Here is a 25,394-nt window from a genome sequence, read left to right as displayed (position 1 = left end):
AGCCTTCATCAGCCAACTAACAAAAGACAATTGCATCTATGTGAACTTCTGCAGTTAATCCAGGATGAACTTCAAAGACATTAGTCATTAATCTTACAGTTCATACAACATTTTTGTTTAAACACTGACCCTTAACACTTACTTAGTTTAATAATTTTAAACCATGACTTGCACTATACATAATTAAGTGATATTGGCATTATATTCATGATGATAGCCAGAGGGGATCTGGCCCCACAGTGAGCCTGGTTTCTCCCAAGTTTGTTTTTCTCCATTAACCAACATCTTATGGAGTTTTGTGCTCCTTGCCACAGTCGCCTTCGGCTTGCTCGCTGGGGTTCTAAATACAATTATTTAATTATTTATTTATTTGTATTCACAATTTACAGTCATATTTAATCAAACTACACAATGATGACTCTAAGACTTTAAAGATATGATGATTTTCTGTAAAGCTGCTTTGAAACAATGCGTGTTGTGAAAAGCACTATACAAATAAAAATGATGACTTGGTTAATAGAATGTGAAACCACATTGAAGTTGGTGGGTTCTTGTTTATGGGAGGAAAAGTGTTGGCTAATGACTATTTTTACAACGGGGGGGCTCAGGGCCTGACCTACTGACCCCCAGTCCTTAAAGTCATGTGACATGCATGCCCCTCTACTCTGCGATGATTGGCTCAAGCAGGTAGTACACGTGAACACGGGCTGATCGTCGGCAAAAATGCAATTTTGGTGTAGGTTAAGCTCAATCGCTCACTCATGCCGTGCACATCAACCAGCAGCAGGAGGTTATTTCTCTCTTGAGCCGAAACTGCGTTCACTTAACACACTGGGCTTTATGAAGAAGTTTGACCCATTTCCCCAATTTCAAATACCGTAATACAGGTATGCAATAACTTAAATGGTCTGTTTGCTTCAGTAGGGTCCATTTAATGAGTTCGCGAGGAACTATAAAGGCATGCACTCAGTCAATTCGTGTTCCTGCATGCACGTTTTTTTTATTTTTTTATCATCATATAGAGGAAACTCTTATTAAACAACTATGCCCAGGGAAACGACTACAAAACCAGGAAGAGACATGCACGCTGGCCAAACCACAGTGGATATTAGGCTTAAAGCTTTAAAATATACTAGTGGAAACGCGTTTGAGCATAACGCGAACATCAACGATAAAGCCAGGAGAGGATGTTCTAGACGAAGGAAGTAGTATGGTATGGCGTAATGGTATCTTTAACCCATGGCGAATGCTACAATAGCAAATGAGTTCCAACAGTTGTGCATCAAACCATTTGTTTGTAAAGTTACTTTGCCAATGTGTGTTACTGCAATGCACCATTTTCTGTTTTAAACTTCGAGGAGAATGTTATCTTGTGCTTCACTTTGACATGCCTGAACAATACCATATATGGGGAAAAGCTAGTATAATGTATCATATCAAAGCTAGTACAATGTTTTACAGGTTTTAGCGAGAAAATAATTTAAACTCCTGTGGCTGTGGATGTTTTATGACGTGTTTAGTTGTAAAAGTCCTTTATTATATAGTTGTTTGTTGCTTGTGCATTCTAACTAATGTAGCATCTGTTGAAAATGAAGACTTTTGTGAAACAACTTATTCCTTCTCACTACCCTTAGGTAACATGATATAACTGAGCTCGTACTGTCGTTACCATGAGGAACCCAGTCGTTTAATAATTTTGAATTGGGTTTTTATGTTTTTTTTTTATAGATTATAATGAACACTAGAGGGTGCCCAACATCCTCATGCAGTGCATCCTTATCGCTTTGTTTCTCAACATGCAATTGCAAATCCCCTCCATGGCCTCCAGTTAAGATAAACTTGTTTGACTGGCTTGCCCCACTTACCTGCTGTCTTTGCCTAATGTTTAATTATTTCATATGGCTTTTAGGCCTATATTAAACACTGCATGCTGTGCTCTAATAAAGTAGATGATGCTTGAGAAATATAAATTGGTTATGTTTTGAAACATTCTTCAGTTTTCAACCAACATTCAGAGACCTGAAATATAAATGTAAGGATATAATGGACATGTCTTTCTGTATTTTTAGTGTGTCTGGCTGCCCTCCCAACGAATCCACCATGCCGATCGAATTGGCCATGCCACTTTATCTGTCAAGTGATGAGTTCCTGAACATGAGGACGTCTAAATACAGCAGGCCCTTGCGGCCATGTATACATCTGTGTCAAAGTTCCAAGCTTAGTTTTAGCTCTGTTAGACAGCAGTCAGAACTGAACGGAGTCATTGCACCCTTAGCGGTGCCAGGCAAGGCCAAAAAACAAGTCTCTTTTGCTGACCACAAGGGCCTTGCCTTGACGATGGTGAAGATATTTTCTGAATTTGATGACCCCTTTGACATCACAACCAACATTGAGCAGTTTTTTACCTCTTCGCTGACTCTGTCAGAGGAGAAGAACAAGTTAAGCCTTGACTTTGACCAGCCATCTGCAGATTACCTAAAGTTTCGGCAACGTATAGAAAAGGATCACGTCTGCCTCGAGCACTGCATGCTTAAGGAAAAATCTATAGTAGGCACGGTCAAAGTCAAAAACCTTTCCTTTGAGAAGTCGGTTAAGCTTCGCATTACATATGACACTTGGAAGAGCTACACAGATGTGGTATGCCAGTATGTAAAAGACACTTACACCGGCTCGGACCGTGACACCTTTTCGTTCGAAGCAGGTTTGCCCGATCAAGTGCCTCCACATGAGCGCATTGAGTTTGCCATCTGCTATGAGGTCAATGGCCTTTCAATCTGGGATAACAACCAAGGACAGAATTACAGAATCATTCAGTCAACACTGAAGACGAGTTCAAATGACTCAAGTGTTGGCCATCAGCGATATGATGTGAGTGATTGGGACATTCATTTTGACCGATATGGCAGCCCCAGATGTTCGAATGGAATCTTTCCTAGTTGGCCAAGTTATGCTGGATATGAAGACATTGGCCCGTATTACTAAGCGTAAAGCATAAAATGCCTCACAAGAAACATCGCTCAGGGCAACTGTTCCAGCTAGCAGAAAAACTTTAAAAACCACAGCACCTTTTCCGCTGTTCTTTGGCCTCTAATTCTAACGACTTGTTGGACTGTAAAGCAATAAAGACATTTGAGAGATTTTTTTTGTCAATAATAATGGATTATATTGTGCAACAGGACATGTATTATATGTATTAACAAGCATTATATTTTTAAAAATACTGTTGATGGTGCAATACAAATATGTAATTGAGGCAAATTATATGTTTATTTTCCAGTGCCCATTCAGGTGCTTTGAAGCTAGGGTTGTATGTTCTTGAGGTTGATTTTGGGTTTTGTATGGATTTATTAACAATTCTCCCTTGCTACTGCTTTCCATGCACCTTATAAAATAGTACGGTGTTAACTGCATTGTAAGTGAATCTGCAGGCCAGTATTTAAACTGTAAATTGTGAATAAAATTGCAAGAGGTTTTTCTGTCGGGGAGTCAAATTGTCAGCACTGAGATTGATTTTGATGTGAAATGTCTTGCAAAGGGCACAGAGAGAGAATGACCCAAGAAAAGATCAGTGTTTTTCCCATTAATGTGAGACCATGAAATTGGACATTATGCAATTACTGCTACTTTCCATATACGTGTTGCATTTTCCTGAACTAGTTTTAAATTTAAACTCTAAAGAAAGTCACCATATTTCTGTAACTTTTAATTAATAAATGTGGCTTATTCTCACTGTAATTTTCTACACAACAGGATTATGAGATTAGTGTTGGTTGGCAGTTAAGTTGATGTGTCTTGATATATAATTCGTTCTGGGTAATATGCACTTTAATTTCTTGTCACTCATTTGAACCTTTCTTGTTTGTAACTGAATACAGATGTGTGAGAACCACTTTAAATATGTTGTTATTAAAATGTTCTATTGGCGGTATTTGGTATGTTCAATACATGCATTTTAATGCAATGTTTTAATTTTTTCTGGTCACTGAAACAGTAAATAAAGTATTGGCATCTGAAAACAACTGATTTTTGACTTGTTTCCTCTCTTTAGAAATAAAAGATATGCGTAAAGTCGTGAAAGACATGTTTATAATGAGCTTTGGTGTTTTGGTTCTACAGTCAACCTGTTGTTTAAAGTATTAAATGGCTATAAAATGTATACCAGTACTTTTGTCATACTTGGATGCCCATATTAATGCATCTTTGAAACTTCCAGGAATCGATTTTAAAGGAATGTTCCAGGTTGAATTTAAGTTAAGCTCAGTTGAACAGTATTTAATGTTAATGGACTGGCCCCATTCACTTCCATTGTGTCTTACTGTAACAGCGATTTTTTTTTATTTTTTATTATTATTATTATTATTTATGAATGAACGAGGGACGAGTCTCGCGATTGAGTTTGGGGTGCTTTTATTTTGGAAATTATTATTCTGAGGGTGCTTTCATTGACGACTTCCTGTATGCTCAAACATCATAGGTTAGCGTCAGTTACTTGGCGCACATTTATCAAACTGTATCTAACCAGAAGTTGATGATTTTGCAAATAGGCTAATTATATTTCATATCTATACAAAATAAACTTGAGAGTTTGAGACAAGCGTTTAGGTTCCCCATATTCGCTAGGACGAATTTCGCTTAAAAGTGAGAGATTTTAATCGCGCGAAAAACACAAACGAGTGTTTCTGAAATGAGCTAGACTGTCAAAACATGGAGCCACAGAAAGAGATCAGTCAACCTACAAATAAGATTGAAACGCCTGGGAAAGACCAAGAGGAACGATGCTGCTCTAATGTGAGTGTTTAAACACCTACAGTCTTCCTAAAATGAATTGGATTTTGCTCTAATTTTTATTATTTATGTTTTTCAAGAAGCATGCAGCTTGCAAAGGGTTGAAACACAGCTATTGTTATTTAGAGCAACGTTAGAAATGAAAATGGCAGTTCGGATTGTACATTGAGATTCATTGTTAGTTTAAAGACCGAAACGGATAGCTTGCCCAAAAATGCAAATTCTGTCATCATTTAGTAATACTCATGTTGTTCCAAACCCATATGACTTTCTTCGGTGGAAAACATAACATCCTTAGTCACAATTTATTTTCTTTGCATCTTCCATCAAATGAAAGTGAATGGTTACTGAGGCTAACATTCTGCCTGTCTCTTTTGTGTTCCACTGAATATAACAGTTCAAGGGAGAGTAAACTATCCCTTTAATTGCACAAAAAATTCTGAGAGAAAACTAAAGCATTGTTATGTTTTACTTGTCTCACTCAGATCTGTGATAAAAATGACGAGAAGGAGCCTTCGTCCCCAAATCAGGGAGATTTCAGTGATCCGGTATATAAGGAGCTCGCACTGGCGAACGGCACCATTAACCGAATGAACAGAGAAGAGCTGCGTGCGAAATGTGCTGAACTGAAACTTGACACACGGTACTCAGACTAAATTAAATATGTATATGATATAATATAGAATTGTTATTTTGATCCGATAACCTTAAAATGGCCACGTATCATTAGATTAATCTGTCTGCAGATATATATATATATATATATATATATACAGGTGCATCTCAATAAATTAGAATGTCGTGGAAAAGTTCATTTATTTCAGTAATTCAACTCAAATTGTGAAACTCGTGTATTAAATAAATTCAATGCACAGACTGAAGTAGTTTAAGTCTTTGGTTCTTTTAATTGTGATGATTTTGGCTCACATTTAACAAAAACCCAATCTCAAAAAATTAGAATACATCATAAGACCAATAAAAAAAAAACATTTTTAGTGAATTGTTGGCCTTCTGGAAAGTATGTTCATTTACTGTATATGTACTCAATACTTGGTAGGGGCTCCTTTTTGCTTTAATTACTGCCTCAATTCGGCGTGGCATGGAGGTGTGATCAGTTTGTGGCACTGCTGAGGTGGTATGGAAGCCCAGGTTTCTTTGACAGTGGCCTTCAGCTCATCTGCATTTTTTGGTCTCTTGTTTCTCATTTTCCTCTTGACAATACCCCATATAGATTCTCTATGGGGTTCAGGTCTGGTGAGTTTGCTGGCCAGTCAAGCACACCAACACCATGGTCATTTAACCAACTTTTGGTGCTTTTGGCAGTGTGGGCAGGTGCCAAATCCTGCTGGAAAATGAAATCAGCATCTTTAAAAAGCTGGTCAGCAGAAGGAAGCATGAAGTGCTCCAAAATGTCTTGGTAAACGGGTGCAGTGACTTTGGTTTTCAAAAAACACAATGGACCAACACCAGCAGATGACATTGCACCCCAAATCATCACAGACTGTGGAAACTTAACACTGGACTTCAAGCAACTTGGGCTATGAGCTTCTCCACCCTTCCTCCAGACTCTAGGACCTTGGTTTCCAAATGAAATACAAAACTTGCTCTCATCTGAAAAGAGGACTTTGGACCACTGGGCAACAGTCCAGTTCTTCTTCTCCTTAGCCCAGGTAAGACGCCTCTGATGTTGTCTGTGGTTCAGGAGTGGCTTAACAAGAGGAATACGACAACTGTAGCCAAATTCCTTGACATGCCTGTGTGTGGTGGCTCTTGATGCCTTGACCCCAGCCTCAGTCCATTCCTTGTGAAGTTCACCCAAATTCTTGAATCAATTTTGCTTGACAATCCTCATAAGGCTGTGGTTCTCTTGGTTGGTTGTGCATCTTTTTCTTCAACACTTTTTCCTTCCACTCAACTTTCTGTTAACATGCTTGGATACAGCACTCTGTGAACAGCCAGCTTCTTTGGCAATGAATGTTTGTGGCTTACCCTCCTTGTGAAGGGTGTCAACGATTGTCTTATGGACAGCTGTCAGATCAGCAGTCTTCCCCATGATTGTGTAGCCTAGTGAACCAAACTGAGAGACCATTTTGAAGGCTCAGGAAACCTTTGCAGGTGTTTTGAGTTGATTAGCTGATTGGCATGTCACATATTCTAATTTTTTGAGATAGTGAATTGGTGGGTTTTTGTTAAATGTGAGCCAAAATCATCACAATTAAAAGAACCAAAGACTAAAACTACTTCAGTCTGTGTGCATTGAATTTATTTAATACACGAGTTTCACAAATTGAGTTGAATTACTGAAATAAATGAACTTTTCCACGACATTCTAATTTATTGAGATGCACCTGTATGTATATATATATATATATATATATATATATGAATCGGTCTGGCCAGCATATAGATCTGTCACTAATATTTTTGTCTTTATGGTCTTATCAGAGGTGTTAAGGATGTGCTGAAGAAGCGCCTCAAAAGCTACTACAAAAGGCAAAAACTGATGCATTCAGCTGCTGCGGGTGGTAACGGTGATGTATACTATGACTACATCTGTGTGGTAGATTTCGAGGCAACGTGTGAGGAAAATAACCCACCTGACTACCTTCATGAAATCATCGAGTTCCCCATGGTTTTGATCGACACACACACTTTGGAGATTGTGAGTTGGTGAGGGAATAGTCTGGCACATAGGTGCTTGATTCTTGCCAGGCAAATGCAGTAAAAGTGTTTGAACTTTGAACATTGCATTGTTTCAAATAGGAACAATGAGACTTATCTTAACATTAATTAATGTATTATTATTAATTCTTTTAAAGGACTTCTAAATTTCTAATTTCATTCCTGTCACTGCAGGTTGACTCATTTCAGGAGTATGTGAAGCCAGAGGTGAACATGCAACTCTCTGATTTTTGTGTAAAACTTACCGGAATCACGCAGGCAAGATTTCATGAAATGCTTACTGAGTGAAATATGTGTTTTGGTGCATTCAAATTCTCCTGGGAAGTTCGTACTAATGAGGTCGGAAATCGTAAATACGGTGCGATGTGCGTTGAAGTAATTTTACTCGGAAAGAACGGGCCGTTTATTAATTTCATATTTCTTTCTCTCTTTTTCACTCACTTGAGAAGGCAGGAAGCTTTTTTAGCACCAATGCAACAAAAGAGCAAAGTCACGCATTAGGTGTGTAATTAATGCTTTGTCTATCTATTGTATCATTCTTGTGCGATCACATATAATGATGGGAAATTGCAAACGCTTGTCGCTGCATTAACCAGCTAAATCAGGCTTACTTTCTGGCAAGTTTTATCGTTATTCTTCATTAACAGTACAAACTAAACTGCACAGTCAAAATCAAGTAAAAATGAATTATTACCAATAACAATTTTCTTCCGCCATGATTCTTAAATTGACGCCCCCAACTCAGAAAGGCAGGCCTAGAAGAAAATCCAGAGTTCCCCACTCGTAATTACGACTTTGTGGTGGCGTTCATGTGCATTCAACTCGTAAATACAACCATTCCGACATGACTTGAATGCACCATTTTGAACGCACTTATTGCTTTGTCCTCACTTCTTCTTAGTCTTTAATTATTAATCTTTAATATTTGATTCCCCAGAAAATGGTGGATGAGGCAGATACATTCCATACAGTTCTAAAGCGAGCAGTTTCTTGGCTACAGAAGAAAGAACTTGGCACAAAGTACAGCTATATGTTTTTGACAGATGGGTAAGGATGGAGTATTATTTTAAGGCATTTATTTATATTCTGTTTGCAGTGGCATATTTTCAAAGAAGTACTACTTTATATAACCCACTGTCTTTCTGTGTAGGTCATGGGACATGGGAAAGTTTCTTTATACTCAATGCAGATTGAGTCGCATCAGATACCCAAAGTTCGCCGGAAAATGGATCAATATCAGAAAGTCTTACGGAAACTTTTATAAGGTATGATTTCATGTATAGATTTTTCATGATTTTTTTCATTTCTACAAAATTGCAATGAATAACATTTTATAGAACCATATAAGGGACGTTTTTGTTCATTTGAATGTGTGTATATATAGGATTTTGATATCTTAAAGGGATAATTCACTCAAAAATGAAAATTATCTTATTATTTACTCACCCCCATACCATCCCAGATGTGTATGACTTTCTTTCTTCTGCTGAAGACAAATGAAGGTTTTTTAGAAGAATATCTCAGCTCTGTTGGTTCTTACAATGCAAGTAAATAATAGCCAGAACTTTCAAGCTCCAAAAATCACATAAAGTCAGCATAAAAGTAATCCATATGACCCCAGTGGTTAAATCTGTATCTTCAGAAGCTATATATTAGTTGTGAGTGAGAAACAGATCAATATTTAGGTCCTTTTTTGCGATAAATCTCTATTTTCACTTTCACATTCTGTCATATTTTGAAAGTGGTTAAAAAAAAAGCACTTAAATATTGATCTGTTATTCACCCAAATTTATTGCTTCTGAAGATATGGATTTAAACACTGGAGTCTTACGGATTACTTTTATGTGGCCTTTTATGTGATTTTTGGAGCTTCAAATGTCTGGTCACCATTCACTTGCATTGTAAGGACTAACAGAGCTGATATGTTCTTCTAAAAATCTTCATTTCTTCTGCAGAAGAAAGAAAGTAAAGTAAAGCACATTTGGGATAGCATGAGGGTGAGTAAATTATGAGAGAATTTAAATTTTTGGGTGAACTATACCTTTAAATATTCAAATGCTTCGAATAAATTAAAGCTGAGAGTGTCTGAGGTTTTGTAGAGGACACAGGAGGCATGGGAGTAGCAGTCAAGAATTACACAAAGAAATTCATATATTTTCATGAGTCTTATGCTGGTCTCTCTCAGGTTCCCCGTACTCAGACTAAACTAATCTGCATGCTGGAGAATCTCGGCATGCATTACGAAGGGCGTCCCCACTGTGGTCTAGATGACTCCCGCAACATTGGTAGAATTGCTATCCACATGCTGAAGGACGGCTGTCAGCTGCGGGTGAACGAGTGCTTGCATTTAGGGGAACCACGGAGCGTGCCCATCTCTGCCCCCATTGAAGGAGCACCAGCACCTCAAAATCCCAGGAGCAGAGATTAAAAAAGACTGTCTTTTTACAAAAATAACATGTTAATTCCTTGATGTGAACAAACCTCAATGTTGAATTGAAATGTAGGGCATTGGTCAGCCACAGTGATCACATTTAAGGGAAGAACACTGTGTACACCAGATAATTTGGGTAAACTTTAGTGTTTTGGAAAAATTGCTCCAGTGATGTATACTCTTTTCATTTGTGATATAACCTTTGCTGCAGACATTCACATTAAAGTGGATCAGGGTTCAAGATCAGTAGGCTTTCACCCTTACAGCCAATTGAGTTTATGTACTGTGTTCTGAAACCTGCTACTGAGGAACTTGTAAACTGAAACAGCACAAAAGTTGCTTACCAAACTAATTGCCTTTTATAGTAACAGTCTTTATTTGAAGCCTAACTGCTGGATGATTAATAATTGCACATTGCTATTTTCATCCATGTTGCTCATTCTCAAGAAACATTTGCCTCAAAACAAGAAATGTAATCCTCTATACAACTGAAATGCTCAATTTGTATACAATTATTTTGCCAATAAATTATGATGCCACTGTTTGATGTTTTTGTAATAATTTATAGATTTTCATGTAAATATTACTATCCTGTTTGCTTGAGGTCTGATTTGCAGTTGAACTACATTTTTGTAGGTTAAACTGATTAACTTGGGTACTTTGCACCCTTAAAGTCTTTTTTTAGCTGTTTTTGGTTATGTAACATGTTTTGTCAACACAAAGTTCCCATTTAAGGCCACCATATCTCTTAATTTATAAAGGCCATGCAGTAACCAAGATAAACAAGTAGGAAAATAACATTAAGCACAAGCAGTCTTTTGCATTACTAGTGTTATTTTGAAATGTTTTACTTAAAGGAATGTTCCGGGTTCAATGCAAGATAAGCTCAATCGAAAGCATTTGTAACAATATTGATTACCACAAAAATTAATTTAGACTTGACCCTCCTTTTCTTTAAAAAAGCAAAAATCTGGGTTCCAGTGAGGCACTTACAAAGGAAGTACAGTTGAAGTCAGAAGTTTACATATACCTTAGCCAAATACATTGAAACTTGTTAAAATGTAAGAAAAATAGTAGAGAGAATGATTTATTTCAGCTTTAATTTCTTACATCAAATTCCCAGTGGTTAATAAGTCTGCATACACTTTGTTAGTATTTGGTAGCATTGCCTTTAAATTGTTTAACTTGGGTCAAACGTTTTGGGTAGCCTTCCACAAGCTTCTCACAATAAGTTGCTGGAATTTTGGCCCATTCCTCCAGACAGAACTGGTGTAGTCAGGTTTGTAGGCCTCCTTGCTCGCACACGCTTTTTCAGTTCTGCACACAAATTTTCTGTTGGATTGAGGTCAGGGCTTTGTGATGGCCACTCCAATACCTTGACTTTGTTGTCCTTAAGCCATTTTGCCACAACTTCGGAGGTATTCTTGGGGTCATTGTCCATTTGGAAGACCCATTTGTGACCGAGGTTTAACTTCCTGGTTGATGTCTTGAGATGTTTCTTCAATGTATCCACATAATTTTCCTTCCTCGTGATGCCATCTATTTTGTGAAGTGCACCAGTCCCTCCTGCAACAAAGCACCCCCACAACATGATGCTGCCACCCCCATGCTTCACGGTTGGATGGTGTTCTTCGGCTTGCAAGCCTTACCTTTTTTTCTTCCAAACATAACGATGATCATTATGGACAAACAGTTCAATTTTTGTTTCATCAGACCAGAGGACATTTCTCCAAAAAGTAAGATCTTTTTCCCAATGTGCACTTGCAAACTGTAATCTGGCTTTTATGGCAGTTTTGGAGCAGTGGCTTCTTCCTTACTGAGCAGCCTTTCATGTTATGTCAATATAGGACTCGTTTTACTGTGGATATAGATACTTGTCTACCTGTTTCCTCCAGCATCTTCACAAGGTACTTTGCTGTTGTTCTGGGATTAATTTGCACTTTTCACACCAAACTACGTTCATCTCTAGGAGACAGAATGCATCTCCTTCCTGAGCGGTATGATGGCTGTGTGGTCCCATGATGTTTATACTTGCGTACTATTGTTTGTACAGATGTACGTGGTACCTTCAGGCGTTTGGAAATTGTTCCCAAGGATGAACCAGAATTGTGGAGGTCCACAATTATTTTTCTGAGGTCTTGGCTGATTTCTTTTGATTGTCCCATGATGTCAAGCAAAGAGGCACTGAGTTTGAAAGTAGGCCTTAAAATACATCCACAGGTACACCTCCAATTCAGTACACCTCTAGGGTTGGGGAGTAACGAAATACATGTAACAGGATTACGTATTTAAAATACAAAATATAAGTAACTGTATTCCACTACAGTTACAATTTAAATAATTGGTATTTAGAATACAGTTACATTCAAAAAGTATTTTGATTACTGAAGAGATAACTTTGCATTTTATTGTCATTTATTTCATTTAATATTTAGTCCTTTCAGATGGAAAACATTTATACATATAAATGATGCAATCCAAAGTGCATTTGAACAGCAGTGAGACACTTTCTTATGATGTGTTACATTCATACGAGCAGACAGAGAAGTAAGTCTGAAGTAAGTTTGGAGCACAAGAAACAGAAATAAACCTTGAGTAAATTGTCAGCTTTATGCTAAGCTAAAATGCTATTTCTAGCCATTTTATATGCACGTTACCAGGCACGATCATATTTTTTTATCACGAAAATTCACGTTGGATCATAATTTCTTTTTTCTAGTAAGACCTTTGATATTAGGGTAAAAATCATAATCTTGATAATTATTGTTGTATTAGAATAATATCTAAAATTCCTTAAAACATGATCAATTTGATTTATCTTGTTTTAGAAACAACACTGCATAAGATATTTAGGTTTTTCAGAGAATGTATTTTTAACATGTGTATTTTGTCTTACGGTACTGGCAGAGTTTTTATAGTCAAAACAAGTGAAAAAATCTACCAGTACTGAAGAAGTAACCCAAAGTATTTAGAATACGTTACTGACCTTGAGTAATCTAACAAAATACGTTACAAATTACATTTTACAGCATGTATTCTGTAATCTGTAGTAGAATACATTTCAAAAGTAACACTCCCAACCCTGTTCACCTCCTATCAGAAGTTAATTGGCTAATTGCCTAAAGGCTTGACATCATTTTCTGGAATTTTCCAAGCTGCTTAAAGGAACAGTTAACTTAGTATATATAAACTTCTGACCCACAGGAATTGTGATATAGTCAATTAAAAGTGAAACAATCTGTCTGTAAACAATTGTTGGAAAAATTACTCATGTGATGCACAAAGTAGATGTCCTAAACGACTTGCCAAAACTATAGTTTGCTAATATTAAATATGTGGAGTGGTTAAAAAAATTAGTTTTAATGACTTCAGCCTAAGTGCATGTAAACTTCTGACTTCAACTGTAAATGGGGCCGATCCGTAAACGTTAAAATACTATTTCAAATGAATAGCCACAAAACATAAACATAATATGCGTGTTAACATGATTTTAGTGTGATTAAATCGTTTATTAACCTTTGCTGTGGAAAGTTATATCCAATTTTACAACTTCGTTGCCATGACGATGTAATGACAACAAACCCTAGAACCGATTTTTAAACGATTTAAGCAACTATACAGCTCAAATAATACGTGAATTTTAACAGAAGAATTATTTTAAGTGCTTTTATAAAATTGCTTCAAAAAGCATCACATTTCTGCCTTTAAACCATCCAAAAACTGGACCCATTCACGTTCATTGTAAGTGCCTCACTGTAACCTCAATTTTTGCTTTTTTTAAGAAAAGGACGGATGAGTAGAAAAGTTTTGTTTGTGGTAATCAACATTGCCACAAATGCTGTCGATTGAGCTTAAATTGTATTTAACCCGGAATATTCCTTTAAGTGCATGGAATTATGGATTTTCTCTTTCTGTCTAATTAGAGAAGCACGTTGATATTTCAATTTATTTGATCAATTACGGTGTAGTGCTGTAATATATCAGGACTAATGCAGCTTTACATCATCTCCAGCAGATCGCGCCAAACAACACGACTGTAAATAAACGTAAACAACACAAAGCACACCATCCATAATGTCAATAAGGTGAAAAGTTGGGCGTATTTGCATCGTTATAGTTACATTTTCCACTCATTATGTTTTTGTTTTTCTTTCCAGTTTGTGCTTACCATGGCACAAAGAGAAAAGTCCCCTTCATATCTTATACAAACAATATCCAGCTGTACCTTCTCGTGTGCTTGAGAAGACAGACATGTTTTTGGAACCCGCTATTATTTACATTGGGTAGCGCACGCTCCTATAAACATGAAATTATGTACTGTTAGATAAACCAAAACAAACGGAGCACTGAACGCGAGAACGCATGGAATTCCGACGTCACCACCCAGTCAACCAATCAGAGACATTGTTTATGCGAGCGTCGAGTCGCAAGCAGGGTAGAGAAGGTGGGTTTATAGCTCTGCGCAGTGCTGCTCCTCTGAGCGCTCATCTCAGACTGCATGCGCAGAGAATGGGCGTAGACACACAGGGAAGGACTACAGCAAACACCGCTGCATTTCTTTCATTCTAACTCACTGGATACAAGATATTTACTCTCATGTGGTTTCAAAGGACACGCTGGTGGTATCGCCAGCCTCGCGAACAGGGATGAGGTGACTTTTGATGCGCGTGTATGGCTTCTATCATGCGGTCGATGGCGCAGATAAAGAGGATGCGTGAAACAACGCAGCCCAACCCTGTTTTCATGAATGTGTTGGGAGAAAACCAAATATTTCCGGATGAAGATGAAATCAGCATTGTCTGAATGTTGGTTTCCTATGGACTGTCGTGCGGAAAACCCGAATCGATGAAGCGAGTGAAAGGAGCAGCATGCTGCTTAGGTGATTGATCACTGTGCTCTATGAGAACAAGGAGGAGCGCAGCTGCTTTACGATGGCAGAGGAGAATAACCTGAAGACAGCCAGATTATGGAGGGATGCTGCTCTGCGCTCCAGGAAGCTGCGGAGCAATCTGCGACAGCTAACTCTCAGCGCCAAAAACAGCCAGAAAATCACATTACCCGAGGACATAAAAGAGATCGAGGTGCTCAATCTAGGTAATAACTCCCTGCAAGAGCTACCAGAGGGACTGGGCTCAACCTTGACAAAGCTTCGCATCCTTGTTCTCCGCAGGAACAAGTTTGCCACTGTACCTTCTGCAGTATTTCAACTTAGTCAGTTGGTTGAGTTAGATATTAGTCACAACTGCCTGAGCCACTTTTCTGAAGATATTGATCTTTTGAAGGGGCTTAAGAAGCTGTGCATTAGTCATAACAAAATCCAATACCTGCCATCTCAGATTGGGACTTTGCATTGTCTTGAGGAACTTGACATCAGCTTCAATGAGTTGCATGATTTTCCCAGGTCATTTTCACAGCTCAGGAAGCTCAGAACACTTGATGTGGATCACAACAAGCTACAGCATTTTCCCTCTGAAATTCTTGCCCTCAGTGACCTGGAGGAGCTCGACTGCTCCGGGAATAAACTAGAGGGTCTTCCGGGGAATATTATGATGCTCCAATCCATTAAAATCCTGTGGCTGAGCAGCACTCATCTCTCCTCCTTGCCGGAAACATTCTGTGAGCTGCAGAACTTGGAGAGCCTGATGCTTGATAATAATTTCCTCACAAATCTGCCACAATCATTCGGAAAACTGCAAAAGATGAAAATGCTGAATCTCTCATCTAACTCCTTAGAAGATTTCCCTCAGGTTATTATCAGAATCACTAGTTTGGAGGAGTTGTATTTAAGCCGAAATAAACTGACGTTCCTCCCTGAGGAGGTAGGACAGCTGAGTAATCTTGCTAATTTGTGGTTGGACAATAATAGAATAACGTTTCTCCCCGACTCTATTGTAGAGCTAGGGAAATTAGAGGAGCTGGTGTTACAGGGTAACCAAATTGCCATACTCCCAGACAATTTCGGAAAACTTGCCAAAGTGAACATTTGGAAGGTGAAGGACAATCCTCTCATTCAGCCTCCGTATGAAGTGTGCATGAAAGGGATCCCATACATAGCTGCCTATCAGAAGGAGCTTGCACACTCCCAGACTGCTGTTAAGCCCAGACTTAAACTTGTTATGATGGGACAGAAAAATGCAGGGAAAACCGCACTCAGGCAGTGCATCGTCAGTAAACTAGCAGATGCCAAGATGGCGATTGGAGGTAGGGGTATTGATGTTACAAACTGGGTAGCGGATGCTGATCGTAGTCTTACGTTCATTGTGTATGATTTATCAGGTAAACAGAACTACGATCTTATCAAACCCTTTTTCCTCTCCCCTGGAGCTCTTTATGTTTTAGTGGTGAATCTGAAATCATATACATCAAAGAGCTTTTACTCTCATGTTGGGCATTTCCTCCACCTGCTCAGTGCCAAGGTGCCACATGCTGTTGTGTGCATGGTGGGGACCCACACTGACCTGTGTGAGGAGTTTGAGATTGAAGAAAAGTGCCTGGATATTCACAGACAGATTTCACTCCAGGAAAAGATGGACATTGAGTGTATGCAAGTGCTTGCCATGCAGGTTGACGAAGCCCTTGAGCAGGGTTATGATATTCGGATGTCTAGCCCCCATGTGCTCTTTTATGGTGTTTTGGATAAAAACTTGAGACGTAAGAAGTCCCAGTTGCAATATATGCTGAACAATCGATTACAAATCCTGTCTCCAGTGATTTGTGTCAGCTGTGTGGTGGCACAAAGGAACATCCAGCGCTTGAAAGAGAAGCTCATGTCGGTCGCTGATCACAGGGAGATTTTCCCCAACCTTCACAGAGTGCTACCCAAATCATGGCAGATGCTTGAGGAACTGCATTTTAAGCCACAGGATTTATGGCTTTCCTGGTGGGATTCGGCCCGATTGGGCCTCCAGGCAGGGCTGACGGAGGACCGCCTGCAAAGTGCTCTCTCCTACCTACATGAGAGCGGTAAACTTTTGTACTTTGAAGACAGCTTGACGCTGAAGGAATATGTCTTCCACAATCTGCCACGGTTTATTGCCATCTTAAATGTTTTTTTTCAGAGGGACCTTCTGACAATGATTGAAAAACTTGAAGCTGAGGGAGACAATGGAGATAATGCCAGATCCACACAGATGCACAGTCACGTGGAGGGTTTTCTGTTGCACGGCCTACTGCCATCAAATGTCATACGTTTGCTGCTTAAACCCCTAGTACAGACACAGCAGGACTTGCATCTGATCATGGAACTGCTGGAAAAAATGGGGGTCTGTTACTGTGTCAACAAACCTCGCAGTAAGCCACTTAACGGAGCCACTGTCTGGTATAAGTTCCCCAGTCATGTCAGCAATGAGGAGCCCCATTCAGAGGCCTTGGCCAATGGGGGTTCGTCCATCCCTGGTCAGTTCTTCTCGGTTGAGCAGCTGCAGATTGAATACAGATTTCCTTTTCTCACCCCTCTTGGACTTTTTGCAAGATATAGTGTGCAAATCAACAGCCACGTGGTGCAGCGATCTGACGGAAAGCATCACATCTTTGCCTATCGGGGTAAAGTGCCTGTGACGGTGAGTTACTGGCCCTCACGGAACAGATTGCAGGCTGAGACCCTCTCCATTTCCAGCCATGCATCCTTGCCAAATATCTGGACAGCTTGGCAAGCCATTATTCCCCTAGTGGAAGAGTTAAACTTTCTTCTGCAGGAATGGCCTGGCCTTCACTACTCTGTGCATGTCCTGTGTTCCAAGTGCCTGAAGAGAGGGTCCCCCAACCCACATTCCTTTCCAGGTTAGTGTTTTGATTTTCTTTCTTTTTTTCCATTGTAATATTTCACACAATAACCAAACATATTTTCATAATTTATGCTGGTAACATAAATTGCGATGGGATTTTACAGTGGAAAACAAGTTGTTTCCATTGTTTGCCAAATAACTGATTAATTTAAAATATATGGCCAGAGACCTGATGCATTGTTTCAACATTGTTATGAAATTATAAACATTAGAGGTCGACCGATAGTGGATTTTGCTGATACTGGTAACTAAGTTGGTGAAAGAGAACGATAACGATTTATCGGACGATAGTAAAAAAAAAAAAAAAAAAATTGATTTATAGAATTATCAGAGTTCTTAGTCATTCCTTATTATGACAGGCAAAGACATTAAGGCTGGAAGAGTCCAAAATGACCATGGAAGCTTATGCCGGGATTGTTGCCAAGTAAACACTTGTACACTAAAGGGTGAATCAGCGTGAAATGAAGTCATTTTGGGATGGATCTAGGCTAAACAAAGAATGAGACATGGCTAGCGGTGACAGGAGGGGGTGTCTCACTGGGCTTGAAGCCACACCTAGAAACACAAATTAGCTTGTCTGCCTTGCTGGTGAGCACACAGACTCGCCCAGCCACAGCAGTAAAGCGTGTTGCCATGGTAACATCATATGCATCTCTTTATGGGTTGCAGATTAGGCAAACACAGCAGCCACTGGTTTAATGCACAGGACAGTGAGCATAGGTTAGTTAAGATGGTAAATATTTAAATATTAAGACTACATTTAATGATACACATGACAGTATGTCTTTTTTCTCTTCAACTGAGGTTGGTGACACTAGGTTTTTTCAAGCTAAAATGACACTAGTTCATGTTTATAATTGAAACTAGCCTGTTTGGAATATTTTAGGGTTAGTTCACCCAAAATGAAAATTCTGTCACCATTTACAACCCTCATGATGTTTCTCACTGGTATGACATTGTTTTCTTCCATGAAACACTAAAGGAAATTTTAGGTAGAAAGTTACATGTAACATTCTGCCATAAAAACAACATGAAGGTGAGTATATGATGACAGCATTTTAATAATGGGTGAACTACACTTTTACATAATGCTGTGTCTGGCATTCACTTTTTAAGGCAAAGGATCTACAGGTGCCAACCTTGCATTGGCATTAATATTCATGTGCCAGTTGAGGTGTAGACACAATTTGCGGTTATTAATGTTTACCAAAACATTCCCAATGGGGAAATAGGTTCTGGTAGGCCCTACTGTCTTATGTCAGACTTCATTTATGAAGACGTCACACATCTTCTAAGCTTCTAAAGGGTTAATCGTGGGGGTTTACTAGCACACTATGTAGTTATTCTTAGCGTTGAGGATTTCAGTGAGTGATATTTATGTACATTGTAATTTATTTTTGTACGCCAAGTTTAAACGGGCACATTCAGTGTGGTGTTTTAAAAGATTAAGTGGTGTTGGCTTATGTATGAGGCACACTTGCCCATGCCCATTTATGCCAAAAAGCAGCCAGAGCCAGCATTTTGAGCTTATGTAATAAGGCCCTGCTTTATAAGACATTGCACACTAATGGTTTCACGCATCCAGGAAAGGAAACCAATGTCTCTGTGACAAGCTGCAGTGGCCCCAATTTGGACACTATGCCACTTGAAAATGTATGAACGTTATTAGATAACAAAATATCAAACCAGGTGGCATCTGCGAACAAATGCTTGCCTATATCTTTTCTCCAAACTAACCTTTTAACACTTTTCCTAGCCATGTTTGTAATTATTTTAAATCAGCTGGTCCCAAAGTAATTTTTTAGTGGACGGATGTAGTTCATTACAATATCTATGGACGTTTTCTACTTAGTTTAACAACAAGAAAGTGTCCACATAGACCAAACAGTATCTATTGTTTTATAAAAAATTTTTTTGCCATGTTATTCTTGTCCTTCTTGTCCCTGATGTGTTTAATCTGCACAGTAATATTGTTTAAATATGTAATATATCATAATGAAAGCTTTGTACTTACATTGTTTTTAAAAAGCTAGGCAGGATGTCCTTTTACACATGGCACCCTTGTTTCCTAAAACCAAACAATTCCCCTTCATCCTCTCGCCGCATGATCAGACACAGGTTCAGGTGGGGCAATTCCTGACAAACAATGCTTACCAGGAGCTCAGTGTAAGTGGCCTGTCCAATGGTAAAGAACTGTTTGGCCTGCTTAATGAGTGCATTAGCTCTTTAGCACCCATTACTTATGAATTCTGGATTAGTCGAGTTCATTAATGTTAATATAGAGATCGACTGCATCCTCTTTAATGTGCAAGCTGTATTTATAGGGCTTGAGATTTTGTTTCTTTGCTTTACCATATACAGGTCTTCCAGAACTAAGGTGAAGACAGAACAACAAGATTAGCAGCAAGTTTTTTAAAATCTTACCATATTTAGGAATTATATTTTTGGCCAACTTGCGTGTTGATGTAGTCTTGAAGCTCCACTCTCTGACAGACTAAACACAGTGAAAGTAATGGCCACATAGAGTCCTTTTTGACTTTGCAAAGTGCATGGGCCCTCAAACCTTTACTTTTGAATTTATGGGGATGTCACAACATTAGACTGTTTTCAGTCCCACAGTCATAGAAAACAGAAATATCAGGGAATCTTAGGGAAAGATTCCCAGGCCTAGAAAAAGTCATGGAAATGTTTATAGGGACTATATGATTTTCTAGTTGTGCTCAGCTCTAAAATATTTCATTAGCTTGAAATTGCTCTATGTTAGTATAATCTCACAAATGATCCATCACAAATAACTGGTAAAATCATGACTAAGTAATTGAAATTAATTTGCCTAAAGGTGTGGGAACCCTGATTGAAGGCCAGCCTTTATGTTGTTATACAGACCTTAATCACAGTAGTGCCATCTTTGAATTTTAATAGGAATTAAATGTGGTGTGAGGGATAGACGTACAGTTTCTTAAACGGACTGTACTGCAGTTTAAGCGTTTTTGTATCGTTCCAAGGACAAACCATTGAAAAAATGTCTTTCCAAGAACATTTAGTAGACATAAAACTCCAGAAAACATGAGTTGTGGAAAATCAGATGCGATTTAGGAGCTTTATACTGTGCGTGACATTGAAGAGACTGTATGTCTATCCCTCAGAGCCTCGTTTTCATTCCAGTTAAAGATGGCGCTACTGTGAATAAGGTCTGTTGGTAACTGCTGTCTATCCCCATCTTGTGAGAGCATGTCTGGGTTTACACAAGTTAATTAAAACAGTTTAACATCTCAAACAAACACTCTAGAAAGAAAAGCTGGAGGACTTGTTTTGCAGGTGATCTGAACTTGTTGATTTTGGAACGAACACCTGTTATCTTACCTGCTTAGACAATTGCTGTGTATGTAGTGAAGCAGAAATCACTGGCTGCTCTGCACATAATTAACTGCGTATCATTTAATCAAGTGTCTTTTGATACAGGCTGATTCTTGGAACACGAGATAAATGTCATCCACATCCTTTTAATCCCAAAACATATACACATAAGGATTGAATTTGAGGAAATTACTTTGACAATTGGCTTGCATCGCCTGTAACTTCCATTTGGCTTGTCTTCAGATATGTGTAATTTCAGACATGGTGTGAAAATTAGGAAAAAGCTGGCATAACCTGTTAGTAAGTGAAACCAGAGGGTCTTAATTGAGATGGCAGTAGGGACTGTAGCCTGTCTGACCCATTTTGTAACTGCAACAACTGATATTCAATCTTTTGAAAAGGGATGCAGGAGAAATAAGACACCTATCACTGTCCCTTAAGTTAAATTTAGTCACTTTAGATCAGAGCTGGCTGGGGCCACCTGAACTGTCAGCACACTGTAAAAGTCGCTTGTTTATTTACTTGACAGCCATTAGCCTATAATAGTGGCAAGGTCAAATTTTGACTATACATATATTGTGAACAGAGTGTGTCACCGTGGTGTCCAGCTAGACGTTTAGAGCGACAAGTCAATTTCCTGGCTTTTCTTAGCATACACTACCCACATGATTGTACCTTGCTGGTATTTTAAGATATATTTTGGATGCCACCATGCAGGGCCGGTGGCAGCCTAATGAGATGGCATTTCTGTACAGGGCAGTTTAAATGTTTTTCAATATTGCAGTGCCAGAGTTCTATTTAAATAGAAGGCTGAATGTTTTAAGGTGCGGTCACTTACTTTTGCACAGCAAAATTCTGCAGGAGAAATACGGTCATCTCAGTGGGAATCTGCACAATCATTAATTTCGCGCGATGGACTTTCAATCGCGAAAAATGTACCCTTGCAGATTTTGCATGGAGTTCATGTTTGGTGAACTTTGACAGGCGAATTCGCAGTGACCTCTGTGTGGGCAGTGCTTTGCACACAGCTACACTGAATATTCACAATAGAAAAGGATATCATTTTAGCGAAATTTTGGCAAATTTCTTTTTAACTTAACTCTCCCAGAGTATATAGTACAGCATTAAAAACAGGCTGCTTTTCAATAAATTTTTTGCTTGTTTCACACGCGATCAACATCCACCCACGGTAAATGTGACCGCACCTTTACTCTCCCAGGCTTGTTGTATTTGATAGCTTGAACATGAGGTTTGATGTAACATATTTTATCAAAGAGGAGTTCACCCAAAAATAGAGTCTGTCATAGTCTACTCATCCTCGTATTGTTTAAAGCGACTTTTTTCTAAGAGGAACCATTGTTAATTTGTTAGCCTTGATTAAGAAGCATTAAGTCATATCGCACCTATATGGTTGATTTACCTTCAGCTGAACAGTGCAGAGGAGAGCACATTTGCTCTCAGACTTTAATGATATAGTTTGCTTTAACACTTTCCCTGCCTGTTTGGGTATGCAGGGTCATTCTTATTCGTCTCAGAGATGCCCGCTTGTAATCACCTTAATGGATTTGACTGGATTACCCAATGAGTGAAAGGGAACCTTCAGGAGTTGGTTTAGTTGTCACATGCTGAACTGTTACTCATTGCTCAAGTGATGTCTGTCTATGATGAAAACTGTAAACAACTGTTTATGACATCATAGCTCAAGGATATCAGATTTACATGTGTTTTCTGAAACTTCCTTCAGGGACAAAACTGTCCCCAGATTTATGAATGTGAATTTGATTTGCCTTGTAGGTCAGTGAACATGTCAGAACCTGTACCAAGATAAAATGTTATGTCTTTGGAAAAAGAAGGAATAACGTATATCATAAAAGCCTCAAGATAAGACAGAATGTACGAGATGGAGTTATGTTATGATGCGGATGATTGAGTTGGAACTTGTTCGGCTTGGTCAGTCAGTATCAACAGGAGCTTTTTGTGTTGCCAAGTAGTTCCTTACAGCCCAATGCGTATAAAAACCTGCTTCAATCAATTCTTGTATTAGACCTGGAAATTCTGCCTGTGAAAACATTCAGCTGTTAAAGGTTTTCTGGGAAATTATGCTGATTTTGAGATTTATCAATATATCTTAGTATTGGTCGGCTGCAGTGGTTATCTAACCTTTCTTTGGGGTTTCGTTGATTTTTATCTACTCTCAGTGGATCACAATGACTTTGGCTTTAAAGGAATTGTTCACCCAAAAATGAAAATTGTCTCATGATTAACTCACCTTTAATCCATCCCAGATATGTATGTCTTCCCTTCTTCAGCAGAACCGAAATGAAGATTTTTTTTATAAGCGCATTTCAGCTCTGTATGTCCATACAATTAAAGTGAATGGGTGCCATGAGGCTGCTGGCTGTTTGAAGATCCAAAAGGCAAATTTAGGCAGCATAAAAGTAATCCACATGACTCCAGTCAATCAATGAATGTCTTCTGAAGCAAATCGATAGGATTTTGTAAAAAATAAATCGATAATTAAAACTTTATTAACTTTTAAAAAATGCTTCCTGCTACCAGTCGACCCATCATGGAGCTGTCGTGTGACGTAAGCATGATGGCGCGTTCACACGAGAAGACAGAAGCGCGCGCTTTGTTAACAACAGAGGAACGAATGTCACGTGAGAGTAAGGTCATTTCAAACAGTTTCCCAGCTCTGGCAGGAAGTAACGATTTATAGTCAAAAACTTTTTAATAATTGATTTGTTTCTTACACAAACCTATCGATTTACTTCAGAAGACAGATCGACTGGAGTCGTGTGGAATACTTTTATGCTGCCTAAATGTGATTTTTGGACCGTCAAACAGCATGGCACCCATTCACTTCAATTGTATGGACATACAGAGCTGAATGTGCTTATAAAAATCTTCATTTCGGTTCTGCTGAAGAAGGAAAGACACACATCTGAGATGGCTTAAAGTTGAATTTATGGGTGAACTAATCCTCTAACACAAAGGCAGTTTTATCTCCATTGTGGTTATTATTGCTGAACACTGAAGTTAATATGAGGTTTACAGTAGGACTGTGGAGGACCATGTCTTCAAAATTATATTTTAAAGGTGCACTCAGTAGTTTTTTCAAATGCAAAATATTTCAGTTACCAATGTCATTGTAGAAATTCGCAATTTACAATCAGACATAATCAATTTAATCTATGAGTGAAAGTGTCCAATAACAGGGCGATTTCTGAGATTAAGCAAGTAGCATCCAGCTGGTCATGTGACCCTAACATGGCAACCCCCATGAGAGGACCTGCTCCATGTAAAATAAAACAGCTTTTATAAGGTTACTGATATGATTGGAGTCTTTATCTCATGTGAGTGGTCATGGTTTTAAAATTACTATTAATTTCTTACATTTTTTCATGAGGTAAAAATAATTGAGTGCACCTTTAAGCATGTTTCGATGATGATTTTACAGATGGTCCTTGTTCTATTTTTTAATACATGTATTCCTTTTATTTAGGGCACAGCTCACAGGTAGGAAAGATAACTTATGTTTCTAACTATCATGATTTGGAAGTGGAACAGGAAACCTGGTGGTTGTTCTGCAATAATGGATTGGGTCAGATGTCTGGCTTTTCACTTTCAAACGTAAAAAGTGAATGTGATATGTCTCTCATTGCACATTTGTGTGATTTTAATGCATTATTGCATACAGCTAATGATCTCAAATGCTACTCTCAACATTTCATGATAGATTGGTGCTCTAATTGTGTTGATGTACAATGGTAGTTCAACTAAAAACAGTTTCTCACATAAAGCTATTGTAGTGCTTCAGAAGACTTGGAATATAACACACAAGTGATATGGACACATTTATAATGCATTTATGTGGTGATTTTGGGTCATTTTATTAGCTTGGCAGCTCTTATTCACTTTAAAAGAAATAAAAGGATATTCTTTAAAAAATTGCCTTGTGTGTCTCACAGAAAAAGAAAGTCATACTGGTTTGGAAAGAAACAAGTATATAATGACAGAATTTAAATTTTCTTTGATTTAATGCTTTAAGAAACAATTTCAACTTCCATTATCACTCAGAAAGATTCTGTAAGCTGTGTCTTGGACCGTTCTTCACCATCTTTATAATTTCATGTTTGTTTTGCATGTGTCAGTATGAAACCCTGTATTCCACAGCACCATAACCTCTGAGATGATGTCAATCCTGTTATGTCACTGTTTTCCCTGGAGGTCTACACCGTAAGTCTACAGAATTATCCAAGTGACCGTTGCAGCGCTGAATGAGTAGATGAGTTTATAATGGTGTGTTGTCCCTTGTAATTTTATCATCACAATATTCATCCACGTCAGACTGG

The 25,394-nt window shown here is 38.5% G+C and overlaps 3 protein-coding genes across 7 annotated transcripts in view; all 3 read left to right on the top strand.

Moving 5' to 3' along the window:
- The first annotated feature begins 722 nt into the window (after positions 1 to 722).
- On the top strand, positions 723 to 4,019 carry LOC127428887 (protein phosphatase 1 regulatory subunit 3B-like). 3 transcript variants are annotated; one of them, XM_051677552.1, is made up of 2 exons: positions 723 to 887; positions 2,070 to 4,019. In XM_051677552.1, the coding sequence occupies exon 2, from the start codon at positions 2,101 to 2,103 to the stop codon at positions 2,980 to 2,982; it is 882 nt and encodes a 293-aa protein (XP_051533512.1). In that variant the 5' UTR covers positions 723 to 887; positions 2,070 to 2,100; the 3' UTR covers positions 2,983 to 4,019. The 3 variants fall into 3 exon arrangements, with proteins under 3 accessions (XP_051533512.1, XP_051533511.1, XP_051533513.1); XM_051677551.1 differs by lacking the exon at positions 723 to 887 and adding an exon at positions 902 to 1,213 and having other exon boundaries at positions 1,729 to 4,019; XM_051677553.1 differs by lacking the exon at positions 723 to 887 and adding an exon at positions 903 to 1,213.
- Positions 4,020 to 4,465: 446 nt separating this feature from the next.
- eri1 (exoribonuclease 1) lies at positions 4,466 to 10,440 on the top strand. Of its 2 annotated transcripts, none has more exons than XM_051677549.1 (7): positions 4,466 to 4,788; positions 5,271 to 5,428; positions 7,231 to 7,447; positions 7,642 to 7,674; positions 8,405 to 8,514; positions 8,618 to 8,732; positions 9,653 to 10,440. In XM_051677549.1, the coding sequence occupies exons 1-7, from the start codon at positions 4,705 to 4,707 to the stop codon at positions 9,893 to 9,895; spliced, it is 960 nt and encodes a 319-aa protein (XP_051533509.1). In that variant the 5' UTR covers positions 4,466 to 4,704; the 3' UTR covers positions 9,896 to 10,440. The 2 variants fall into 2 exon arrangements, with proteins under 2 accessions (XP_051533509.1, XP_051533508.1); XM_051677548.1 differs by having other exon boundaries at positions 7,642 to 7,725.
- A 3,942-nt stretch (positions 10,441 to 14,382) lies between these two features.
- The window catches only part of LOC127428870 (malignant fibrous histiocytoma-amplified sequence 1 homolog), a 37,457-nt gene continuing 26,445 nt past the window's right edge, over positions 14,383 to 25,394 (top strand). For both annotated transcript variants that reach the window (XM_051677522.1, XM_051677523.1), the window contains exon 1: positions 14,383 to 17,677. In XM_051677522.1, the coding sequence (XP_051533482.1) occupies positions 14,830 to 17,677 (2,848 nt within the window). In that variant the 5' untranslated portion in view covers positions 14,383 to 14,829. The remainder of the gene's footprint in view (positions 17,678 to 25,394) is intronic.

The sequence above is a fragment of the Myxocyprinus asiaticus genome, chromosome 38, assembly GCF_019703515.2.
Source record: "Myxocyprinus asiaticus isolate MX2 ecotype Aquarium Trade chromosome 38, UBuf_Myxa_2, whole genome shotgun sequence".
In the NCBI taxonomy this organism is placed as follows: domain Eukaryota; kingdom Metazoa; phylum Chordata; class Actinopteri; order Cypriniformes; family Catostomidae; genus Myxocyprinus; species Myxocyprinus asiaticus.
The sequence above is the reverse complement of the archived record's forward strand: the minus strand, read 5'-3'. Positions and strand labels throughout refer to the sequence as shown.

Excerpts from the sequence above, each read along its gene's own strand:
- eri1 (XM_051677548.1), top strand. The coding sequence starts at position 4,705 with ATGGAGCCACAGAAAGAGATCAGTCAACCTACAAATAAGATTGAAACG. Across the intron at positions 4,789-5,270 it reads AGGAACGATGCTGCTCTAAT|ATCTGTGATAAAAATGACGA; the intron begins GTGAGTGTTTAA and ends TGTCTCACTCAG. Across the intron at positions 8,733-9,652 it reads CTTACGGAAACTTTTATAAG|GTTCCCCGTACTCAGACTAA; the intron begins GTATGATTTCAT and ends GGTCTCTCTCAG.
- LOC127428887 (XM_051677551.1), top strand. The coding sequence starts at position 2,044 with ATGGACATGTCTTTCTGTATTTTTAGTGTGTCTGGCTGCCCTCCCAAC.